Consider the following 12,429-nt stretch of genomic DNA (forward strand, 5'->3'; position numbering starts at 1 on the left):
TTAAACATTTTAAGCATGGTATACTTATTTTGACCAAAACCTATAAATGCACCAATTGTAAAAATCAGTGACGACATGGATTAAAAAACATTTCAGCCGGTTACTGATTATGATACCGATGTTTTGCTTTTATTGTCTGCAATTGATAGGGAACCATATTTGTAAAACACTCTGGTTGGTCATCATATAGAAACAACATTGAGTCACTTGTTGAAAAGTTTGTGTGAGTAATGGAGAAGAATACAGATGTTTTCCACAGGCAGTATAATTTCTTCCTTCCAGAATGAATCAATAGAACCATGAAAAATGGAGGGAGGTTTTGAAATAGGAATAAAAATGTGATTATTCAAAGAAAGAAAAGCTGGAGGGATCCAAGAAATAGATATAATACCTTACAAAATAACTTCACAGTGACATAACTTACATACACTTTACATAGCTGTAGTTACATAGTGGACAGAGATAGAGAAGAAAACACACACACACACACACACACACACACAAACACACACACACAGAGTGATGGGGCTGAGTGAGGGTCATCCATCCATCACTGTCTGATATGGTGAGGTGTTGTGTGTGTGTGAGTTTCAATAATTAATAAAGGTTAGTCATCTGCCCTCCCCTGTGTGGCTTAGAAACACGGTGTAAGCTTGAAATTCACACACACACACACACACACACACACACACACACACACACACACACACACACACACACACACACACACACACACACGCACACAGTTATTTAAGGAAATAGCGTCATCCTCGGGTGAGATGAGATGGTGGTTAACGTCACGGCTGGCTGATTTAGACACTCGCCATTAACCCCTCCTGTTTCTACAGACACATGCACACACACACACACACACACACACACACACACTTTGAGAAAAAAGAAAAGAAAAGACAGGAGAAAATAAAATAAAGATATGGATTATATTTTAAGATATAAACCTTTTCTTAAACAAACAAGCCAACACAGATACAGTCTCAATGTAACATTTCCAGCTAAAAGAGTGTCTGCTTGTTTGATTTCCCACCTCATTCTATATCACATATCACACACACACACACACACACACACACACACACACACACAGATATACTGCATGCTGTCTCTCCCTCTCTCGCCTCTCTGCATGGTAGCAGCCATCATTGAAAGTGACAGTGGGAATTTGGTCCAATTTGTAGTAAATCTGCCTTTAATGACGACCAGCGCGGCTGAATGAAAGAGCTGTGGGTATGGAAACGAAGGTGTGTGCAGGTTAAAATATGTCGGATTGAGAAATGTGTGTGTCGTCCATCTGCCGGGTCTCTGCTAGAAGTATCTGTTCTTCTTTTTCTAGTTATTCCTTATTTGTCTATCCCTTTTTTTACCGCATATATGAATGTTGTACATATACCAACCTGTCGTCTTTTTGTGACTATGAGTCTATTTGCATAGACATGTGAATCACATATAAAAACACACACACACACTGTTGAGTAAACGGAAATCTATCCTGCCCTGTACATGTCAGGTGGCTCGTGGGGCAAAGTCATCTACATACCCCATCACCCCCTCCTCTCTTTTCCCCTACTCCTTTTCTTCCTCTTCCTCCATAATCAATTTGCCTCCACATCTCCAGCAAAACGACACAAAACGGGTAAAAAGCAATCAGTACTTTGGGGTTAGCACCATCCCTCCATTCCTCTCTGTTCCGCTCTCTTCCTTTCACTTTCTCCTCTCCTCCTTTGGAAGAGGTGGATGTGGGAGGGACAGAGGCCTCAGCTAGCCGCCACTCAGACTCAAGCTGTCTTGACTTGTTTGGGACTGATGCAGATTTAATCAGGTTTTGGGAGCGGGGGAGTTTTCCTGAATGGCATGGCTCTAAATTACGAACAGGTTCAATTCAAACCAGAAGAGGCCGTTCCAGAGTCAGCTCATCTCGACTTAACTTCTGCTAAAAAATAGTGTTGGTGTGTTGGAAATGATTTAAAACAGGATCATTAGATCTCTTAAATCTATTCTAAATGTGTACCTCAGAGACGTCAATGTAAGGACTAGTTGGAAGGTGTGTTTTTAGTCTGGCTTTCATGATTCTCGCCCCGTTCTCCCGCGTGTCATCACCACAACACTTTTTAAAATGGCTTTGTCTTTCCTCTTTTATTCCCCCCCCCTTCCTTCGCTCTCCCCCCTTTGTGTTTCCTTCCCTTTGCTGTGCTGCTCATTTCCACCCCTCGTCTCCTTGCTTTGACGCGGCAGGCAGCAGGAATTGCCAAACCTATAACCCTCGCCATCAAAAATTCATAGAACCAGCCAAACAGAGGCGACGACGCACCAACTCTCCCATCACTCCCTCTCTTTCTTTCTCTTGTTTTCTGTCTTCTTTCATCATTCCCTCGCTCGATCTCTCGCTTTACATTTCTCTCTCCCACCTCAGATTTCATCTCCTTCTACCTCTTTTCTTATTTTTTTTTTGCTCCCTTTCATCTCTCTATCAGCCCTCTCTGTCACTGTGGCAATTTTCTCCCATCGTGGCAGCTGCTGTCCTCGCTCTCTCTCTCTCTCTCTCTCTCCCTTCCTGTCTGCCCCTCTTCCCCCGTCTCTTGTCGCTGTTTGACACTGTCAACGAGCAGGTGGAGGTGGCTGTTATTGTTGATGCCTCTGCAGAGGTTCCAGGTAATGAATAAAAGAGAGATGACAGAGACAGAGATAGAAAAAGGGGGGGGGGAAAGAGGTGGTGGCGGCAGATTTCCCTGCATTACACAGCAGCTTGACTGTGTCACCCATGTTTATTCTCTTTGTTGGCGGGGGTGAGGCCCACTGTTCAGCTCTCACACACACTCAAGACATGCACACATACACATGAACACAGCGAGACGATACGCACATCCACAGGTACACATGCACAGCACAGGAACAGTGACACGTTTCTGTAGGCGGTTCTCCACTTCCCAGCCAAAGTGACACTATCTGTCCTTTTTCATCAGATATCCCTTCATATGACTGTGAAGCTATGCATTATAGCTCTGTTTTACATGCTCCTCGTCTTGCTCTCCTGCCGTCCTGTGAACCACTTTGTACTGTATATGTTTCTCTCAGTTTAGTTATGTATAAGTAACACTTCTTATTCTTATTACACATCCAGCTGTCCATCCCTTATTTCTCCAACACATGCTGTCAGATTATAGGCGTATAAGCGTGCGTGTGTCCAAGAGGCTCTGCAGTGCCAACAGGGTCTCAAAGCAAACATGACAACCTTGTCTAGCTTTGTCAACATCATGCCTGTCTCAATGCTTCAAGAGGCTCAGAAACATTTATCTCTGTGTTCAGAAAGTCAGAGAGAGAGAGGCAGAGAAGAAGGATGATGAAAAGGATAGAGAAAGAGAGAGAGAGAGAGAGAGGCTGAAGAGGAAGAGAAGAAGGATGACGTAAAGGATAGAGAAAGAGAGAGAGAGAGAGAGAGGCTGAAGAGGAAGAGAAGAAGGATGATGAAAAGGATAGAGAAAGAGAGAGAAAGAGAGAAGAATAAGAGAGCCAGAAAATAAGGAAAAACATTGATTGAGGGGGAAAGCAAATTAAAATATTTATTGGCCGAAGAGCCGCTACTTTATATCCAGGGTTTCAAACCTCAAATGTCACGAAATTCATGCTATGATGTTTCAATCTGCTGCAACATTTCCCTTTTCCTTTCTAACATCTTAATACATCCCTTCCCTCTGCCCCCACCTCCTCTCTTATTTACAAGACAGCCAATTGTCCTCCTCATATTTCAGAGTCAAAAAGTGACTGTGGGCCTACTGCTCTGACCAATCAGATCTCTGCAACATTTCCTCCCTGTGCAACTACAACAAACAATGTCATGACGTCTTAAGTACATAACAAACTCGTTGATAGTTATTTTCTCTAATCCTACAAGCAGTGATTTTTTTTAGTATCACCTGTGTATGGATCACGAGAGACTAAAGATAGAAGAATAAAACATCTGGTGGATTGGTGTTGAGTAGCCCATGTGTGAAAAGCATGGATATTCATGTTTTTTTTTTAGAATAATGGCACACATTCTGGTGTTGAGGAATTCAGCTTCCAAAAAGACATAGTATCTTTAAAAGGAATGATCTGTCAGAAAGAAAAAGCACGCAGACAGATGCCAGATTCAACTCTGAACTACGCAAAAAGACAAAGTCACTACATTCTGTTTTGTCTTCTTTCTCTCCTGCAGCAAGAACATCTCACACAAGGATGGAATCATCACTCCAGGAACCCCCAAGGTGAGATGAAGTTCAGTTTCTATATGATATGTTGTCTGTGTTTTTTATTCAGCCCAAAATTTAGTTTGCATGATTCTTCTCTTTATTTTGTCTGTATTTAGGTATGACTTCAATGTTTCCTTTTTGCTCCTCAAAAGGGCTTAATTCTGACCAACAGAATTACCGGAGCTGTGTTCCCATTGTTACAAAAAAAAAGGAAGATTTCAAATTAGTAGAACTTTTATTTTGATCATTTTTGGATTATTTGTGGTGTACTGTAGTTTTTACCGTCCAAGTCAGAACTGCTACTCTGCTGCCTCTGTTCCTCTCTGCTGCACTGAGGGGAAATCTGCTGTACTCTAGCCCTCTGTCTTGTGTTTTTTACACACACACACACACACACACACACACACACACACACACACACACATGCATGCACGCACACACAAGTACCAGTCTCCTGTGGTCTATCGTGCAGTGGAGCCGAGAGGCACTGTACTGTGATGGATCCAATTAGAGAGACTGAGATACAGACAGACAGAAAAGGACAGACACATGGTGCAAAGACATGTTCATAACTCAGTCATGCATTCCCTCACATCGGGTTAAACTGGTGTCAGTTTTTTTTTCTTCCTGGAAGTAATCACAATTTCCATGTTTGCCTTCATTTCCAACTAAAGACCAATTCCAGCGATAAAGTCAGATACCCTTTTGTGAAGAAGTTCTTCCAATGAGCGCATAAATTTATCATAAAAGAGTCATTCAGAGGAGCCGTTTCCTTTCCCACACACCTCAGGGTGCTGCCCCCCCAGCTTAAAGCGACCCTCTGTGTGTGGGCTTGCACTCGAGAAAGGCAGACAGAGCAGGAGTGAACATGGCCTTCTTCTCTGGTCGTGACTGTGCATCTCACTGCTGTCGTTTAGTATTCAGCGCGAGGCCGCGGTGAATGTTGAGGGCTAGTCTGAAGCACATGAGTCTGTTGTCGCCGTCTCGTCACAGCAGTGCCCCACCCGCCCCTGTTAGACTGGAGATTAACCTCCACGCACCCTCTTATAGGGTGTTTGGCTCACTTTGCATGCTCCTTTCTTAGCTGAGGTGATAGGATTAGACTGAAAACATGGCATCCCTGCAGGGTCGTGCTAATGTTGGACACTGACTCCCCTCTCGTGCATGCTAAAAGATTTTAGGCCAGGCTCAGATTACAGATTCTAGGATTCTGCCCCTCCAAAAAAATCTCAGTAGGATGGGACCAATATTCAGCCAAGGTTTTTCTCAGATGTTCTATAATGGAGGCGTTAACTGTTCCAGTCTTAAACATACTGACCAGCTTGTGCTTTAGATTCACTTGAGCTGCCAAGAGAACAGAAAATAAGAGAAAGATGACAAAGCCACTGTTAGCTTGCTATTTTAACAGAAAAAAAAACGACATTCCTGGTTCGAAAAGTTAGATCTCACCTCCAGTTCTGACCAATTAATAGACAATCTGGGAGCCCTGGATATGCTAGCGGTTACATCGAGCTCCCAATGAACAGAGTCCTCGAAGTAGGCAGCCCCCTATCGACTACGATCCCTCAACAATTTGCCGCATGTTACTTCACTCTCTCATCCCTATTTCCTACCCTGTCCACTGTCCTGTCCTCTACAGGAAAGACATAAAATAGCCTAGAAATTCATGAAAAACAGACAAAAAAAAGAACAGACAACACAAACCAAACCCTGATGTAAACGCGTTTTGATATATTACCGTAAATGCAAAACCACAACAGACACTATATTACAGTCTTTACAGTCTCACTCCGTCAGGGTGTAATTCCAGTTTCATGCCTGGATGTAGCTTTAAATGCAACCTTTTTGTCGATGATCTCTCTTCATAGTGATTTAATTGGTTGGTTTAAAAGACCAAAGTTTCAATGGGACATCTTCATTTATAATGTCCTCACAAAATACCGTTAAATGTCATATTCTAATGATAAAACTTGAGCATATTCTCAGAACGCCCCCGGGTAAATGATTCTCGACCTTTTTAAACCTGTGTAAAAGAGGAAGAAAAGACCACACACACACACACACACACACACACACACACACACACACGCTCACACACACAGAGGCATAAAAGCATCATGCATAATGTCCAATTTACTGTGGCAGCACTGGAGGTTGGTCATTTCTCACATATTATTATTAGATTACTGCTGTCGAGCACTTAAGCCTCTGCTCTGCCCCTTTCCACTTGATTAATAGGAGACGACTGTAAATACAAATATTTCATAGCTGCCTTGTAAAGAAGCAGCAGCACGGGCACACGTGAAAATTCAAGCACACACACACACACACACACACACACACGGTTAGAGTTCTGTCAGGGCTTAGCCTTGTAAAAAAAAAAAAAAAAAGAGGTGAAATTTCTCCTCTTCTCCTCCCTTGTTCTCTTTCTTTCACATCATTATCTGCTCACTTCTTCTTCACTTGAGGAATTCCCTGGATTGTCTTTGTCACAGAGTGGGTTAGAAGAGGACGTGTGTGTGTGTGTGTGTGTGTGTGCGTCTGTGAGGGTAAACTGTGTGTGTTTCTGCAAAGTGTTGTGAGACAGATTTATAGACAGGCAGTGTCCCGTAATGTCAGACAGTTACGCTCCTCCTTGTCAGATGTTTACCCTTCCTCCTCCTCCTCCTCCTTCTCTTCTTCCTCTCTGTTCAATCACCCGTTCTTCCCCAACTCCCCTTAACGTCCTATAAACATTAACTCTAATCAGTGGAAGGGACTTTATAGACAAAGTCAGGCAGGTTACAGTCATCATCAATGATGTGTCGCTCTCAGCATCTGTTGCAATAAAACTCTCGAAGTTCTCCAAGGTTAAAGATTCTTGTGCCCTGTTGTTTTTCTGTTTAACATATCTCTTATACTGTAATAAAGATGCAAACTATAGTATTGGAAATCAAATTGTTTCCTGATTGATGTAAAAGAAGTACTTCAGGATCTACTGTATTAGATGTGTGATGTCATGGTTTTTCCTGCTCTAGAGCTATGTGTGTACATCATGGCTTTTTTAAGTCATATACATCATATTATTATTATTATTATTATGGCAGTGTTTAATTGTGTCTCTCAAGTGAATTTGTCTCTGTATTTCTTGGATCAGATTTTTTTTCCCTGACCTTGTCCTTGTTAACGGTCGTTTCCATGCGAGCACAGGTTCTGCTGTCATCGTTGCTCCATAGGTGGATATCACAGTGTCATCTGCATATGGACGATTGTTTTATTTCTATCTTTCTCTTTCTCCAGTCGATGCTTCTGTCGGTGCACATCAAGCGTGAGGGAGAGTCTCCCGTGGTCTCGCCTCTGTCATCTGAAGACATCCACCACTCCGACAGATACCAGGTCACACTCAACGACTCACACACACACAAATACACACCAAACACACACACAGACAGAAAGGTTTGAACCAGAACACTTGCATTAGCACATTTTGTCCTGATTGGGTCTTAGTTAACATCTCCAGGGAAAGTATCCAGAATACTCTAAATGTAAAATGGAGCTCTGAATCCAAATGTACACACTCTGGACTGACTGATTCTCAGATTTGAGTTGCACCTAAAAGTTCAGTATCATCATATTTAGTCTGCAAGGCTGCAACGCTTTACACGCTGCTGGAAGACAGGCCTAAAATCTAAAACAGAAAAATGCATGATGATTATCTTCATAGCCGACACTTTTACATATTTCTGTATCATGATATTGCTGCATATTATTTTTTACAGGATTTAAGAAAACTTTAAAAGAGTTGTGGTATTCCCCCATTCAGAAGAAGTTAATGTATTTCATTATTAAACAAATAGGAATAACTAAAATGTCATTTCTTCATTGCAAAGAATGAAAGAAAATCAGCAGAGTCTGCACCCTCAGCAGCCTCTCTGAAACTCTGTGAAAAGTCTACTCGAGTCGTAAACGTGTCATCGCACAGACCTCCAAGTAATGAATCTCCAAAGTCTAAAATTCTACAAGACCAATATGACAGTTAATGCAGACCAATGCTTAAACAACAAAACCGTGACTCAGTAACACAAAACACACTGAAGATGCAGCATCCAAAAATCATCATAGAGCTGCATATATTGTTTTAAAATCTGGTTAATTGTTAATTAAATAAAGCTCCTTTATTTCTTTTATGATTTTCTCCTGCTCATCCTCAGTGCTACTCTAATGTTCTACTTTTAATAATTTAAATGAAAGAAAATGGATTGAAATGGAAAATGCAAAGCAAGCTTTTTGAGGCGTCTGAAATCATGACACTTCCTTTAGTACTGAATCGAACTGTGAACTCTCTAAATATGACAGATATTTAACGTTGGGGTAGAATTATGTCAGATCTGGGGGGTTTTATGCCGTCTCAGCAGTTTAGTTGACCAACAGGCCAAATCCCTTAAATTTCAGAAATCTTTAAAGCCACCCTGCCTGCTTTTATCTCTTAAATTCATCAAAGTTTGTTCATGTAATTCTTCCCGGCTATGATCTATGTCTGGGTTAAGTGGGTTTCCCCCCATCACACCATAAAATAGGAACTATTAAGTCTCCGCAGACGTTACATCCATACGTTCAGGATGACACAGCTCATAAAGACCTTAAAGCTATAAAGTAGATTTTCTCATTAAGTGAAACTGCTGAAATCACCTTATATTATACAAATGATTAAGTCAATGGTGACTCTTTTCACCACCCTGAAAATGAAGTGTAATGACAGACTTTGCCACCTTCTCTTTAGCTGTCAGTCCATCTCAGTGCATCTTACCTCTCGTCCTGCTCCCTTCTTCTAAACACCTGACCTATCTGCAGACATTCAGTCAGTGGATCATAATGATACTGGAGCAGTGGCGATGTGGGCCGATAACTCAAGGGGCTACAGGGAGGGGGGGGGACGAATGGGGGATGAGAACAGAAGTGGAAGTACTTCCTGCATGACGGCTCTCACTGATGGACGACAGCTGCCTACTCACTGTTGCCGTGTCAACGAGAGGGCATCCATAACTACAACTTAGTCAGCATATCACTGAAGACTTACAGGCCCGTGGGTTTGAATCACATGAGATCCGAGGTGCACATTCTACAAGTGACAAAAGAGGAGAGGACAAAATATGTGACCTCAGTTCATTTATTTCTTAATGCTGCATTTTTAATGATAAGACCGTTATTCCTAATGATGCAAAGAACTTACCCCGGGCATCCTGAACTACCCAAGACCCCACTGCCCCATATTCACTCATATAAATATGATGACACAGATATAGTCAACTATTGCACTTTGCAGATTTCACGTACAAAAATGTAAGAAAAGCGGTTTGTGGCGTCCTATCTGACATTGAAAAGTTCAGCTCATAGCAGAATTTAAAAATCATCCTGTAAAAGAAAAAGATTAAAAAAATGATACACAGTTTTTAATGTAGCAGAAATTCATGTTTATCCATTTTCCCTCCCGACAACCAAAAATATGTATTTAGTAACCTTTTTAATGATACAGTTTGGGAACCAATGGGATACACTAAATGTCTATTACACGTATAATAGCCTACTCACAACAATTCAGGTACAACGGACACTCTGAAACTACTACTTTCACATTTCATACAACACATCTGTTTTATGCTTGTTTGTATTTGTGTCTGTGCTGCAGGGCTGATTGTCACCAACAAAATGTAATTGTATGCTTACAATGATGATAAAGTATCTTATCCTAAAGTACATTTTGCTGATAGCACTTATGTAGCCTTCTTTTACAAACAATTTTTATACGCACCATTTTTACGTCATTTTAACCTTTACTTTTTGTAAGGTATCACCTACATTTGTCACTGCTGGTTGCATTAAAAATACTTCAGTTTATAATTTAACAAAACAAACAATTCATTCTTCATTCTGTGAAGAGGCCTATTTGGATAAACAAGAATAAACTACACTTTAAAAGTGGAAATAATGTTCAAGAAATTGACAGGTTTAGTAATAAATGTAACACAGCAGTTTTTATTTAAAATAAATCTCTTTATTGGATACTAACACACATTACATAAATGAGAACAGAATGCCAGGGGGAGGATAAACCACAGATATAAGGTGATTTAAAAAGAAAATAATAACAAAAGATAAATTAATTAAAAAAAAACATGAGTACTGTACTGAAATGAGAGCAGGATTTACAGGGGAAAAAACAGTGGATAATTTAAACAAAAAAAATAAATAAAATACAGCCACTAACAGTTCTGATAGCCTTCTTCATGCCTTTAATTAAAATGAGACCGTCTAATGAAACGCCATGCTTCCCCCTAGCGGCCGATATCCGGAGCAACATGTGACGTTTCCTCACTTCCGTCTCCAGCGGGTCATGTGATCAAAACAAGGCAACATGGCGTCGAACATGAGCAGACCCAGCCGATACGAGCGCCACTTTCAATCCCTCTCCATCCGTATTTAAAAGTAAAGAGCAGCTGTAGTTTGCAGTGATGTTTAGTGTCGGGAGACATCGTCCTGTGCTTTGTAGCTGTGAGTTTTAGCGGCTGTTCAGAGAGCTGTGAGTGAGGCAGACAGTCATGGAGGATGAGGAGAACAACAGAGGAGTAGGTTTGTTTACTGTGCTTCACTCCCTTCAGCCCTGCAGCATCCAAAGCAATCTCACTCTGAGAAGTTTTATCTGCACTTGTAAAGATATTATAATGATTCTTTATCGTCTAATCTATATTTCCCCCCTCTTCTTTCCCCTCTTGCAGACGTTTTTACGAGTTCGAGCTAACAGACAAACCAGACTGAATGGTATGTACACACAACATCTCATCTCCAGAGTGATGCTTAATAATGATGATTTATTGACTTTATGTCGATATTAAGAGTTTATTACTGGGCTCAGGCTTGTTTCTGTTCATGGTGGTCAAAAAAAAATACTCATTGATATGAAAAGTGATTAAAAAAATAATTACAATGAAGCTAAGTGTTTCTACTTGTACAGTTCTTTAAGTGAATTAACTGACCTTATGAATAAACAATTCCCACAAATCTCTGAGAAATAATCTATCATCTTTTAATTCATGATGATGACATTATTCTAGTTGTATGATATTGACGTTATGGTCATTTATTACCTGATGTTTTCATTTTAAAGGAGCTTATTGTACAGATTTGTTCTCTGTCAGGTGTGTCAATTATTGAGTAAAGTTTGTCACCTGTGCATCTTCTTTAAACACTTGTTGTGTTTATTAATGTTTATTAGTCCACTGAAAGTATTTATAAAGTTGCTTGTGATCATTGCAAATATGTTGCATACATGTTGTTTTCATCTTGTATGTTGCATAAAGTACCTTTATAAAAAAGAATATGTATTTCTTTATTAAAGGTTTATTTGATGGTGACAGATGAAGTATACATAGATCAGATGAAAACATCAATCCAATGCAAGTATCATAGTGTTAGTAGTGTTTATTATGGATGCTAGTTTGCAACACTCATCCCTAATAGGGCTTTTGTTTTAATGAAAGATGAAAAAATAAAGCGTGAACTGAGTACAGCAAGATGCAACAAGCCTCGCGTTTAGCGTCGACGATGACAGCTGTGTGTGTGTGTGTGCAGTGTTAGCACAGTGTAGCGCCTGTTAGCCTCAGACTGTTCACAATGTGGTCGTCTCGTCATGCTTGAATCAAAATACAAGTATTTAAATGTTTTAAATCACTTAACGCGCACTCTTTTCAAACTCGGTATGTCATGATAAAATCTCACTGTTATTTTCAGAATCCTCAGACATTTAAAAAAAAAAAAACGTTTCGTCTTGTTCATAGACAAGAAAAGTTGTAAATCGAGAGTTTCCTAATCAGGGTAGACATGATCACATATTTCCTCCACTGAGTTTTCCTTCATCCAGATCCTTAATATGTCATTTAATTGACGTTTTAAATACTTGTTCAGAAATGTTGTAGTTGTTGTAAAAGTGCTACTGCTTTTGTGTATTTCATTTGTACAGAAATGGGTTATTTATCTTGTTTTGAACGTTATTGCACAACATGACACACAAACTGGAGCTGAGCTCTGAGCCCAGGCTTCTGAGTGTCTGGCTTAGCTTTCATCATGAGGAATTACTTTACTCTCGCTACTTTGTGTGCGACACATTCGTGAGGGATAATTCATAAGTCTGAATCCTGTTCATGCTCAACCT

At 40.4% G+C, this 12,429-nt stretch overlaps 1 protein-coding gene across 6 annotated transcripts in view; it reads left to right on the forward strand.

The window, feature by feature from the left end:
* rnf220a (ring finger protein 220a) overlaps positions 1 to 12,429 on the forward strand; it is a 167,818-nt gene that overhangs the window by 126,519 nt on the left and 28,870 nt on the right. For all 6 annotated transcript variants that reach the window (XM_065953738.1, XM_065953741.1, XM_065953739.1 and 3 more), the window contains 3 exons: positions 4,211 to 4,259; positions 7,524 to 7,619; positions 10,997 to 11,039. In XM_065953738.1, the coding sequence (XP_065809810.1) occupies positions 4,211 to 4,259; positions 7,524 to 7,619; positions 10,997 to 11,039 (188 nt within the window). The remainder of the gene's footprint in view (positions 1 to 4,210; positions 4,260 to 7,523; positions 7,620 to 10,996; positions 11,040 to 12,429) is intronic.

The sequence above is a fragment of the Labrus bergylta genome, chromosome 4, assembly GCF_963930695.1.
Source record: "Labrus bergylta chromosome 4, fLabBer1.1, whole genome shotgun sequence".
NCBI lineage: Eukaryota > Metazoa > Chordata > Actinopteri > Labriformes > Labridae > Labrus > Labrus bergylta.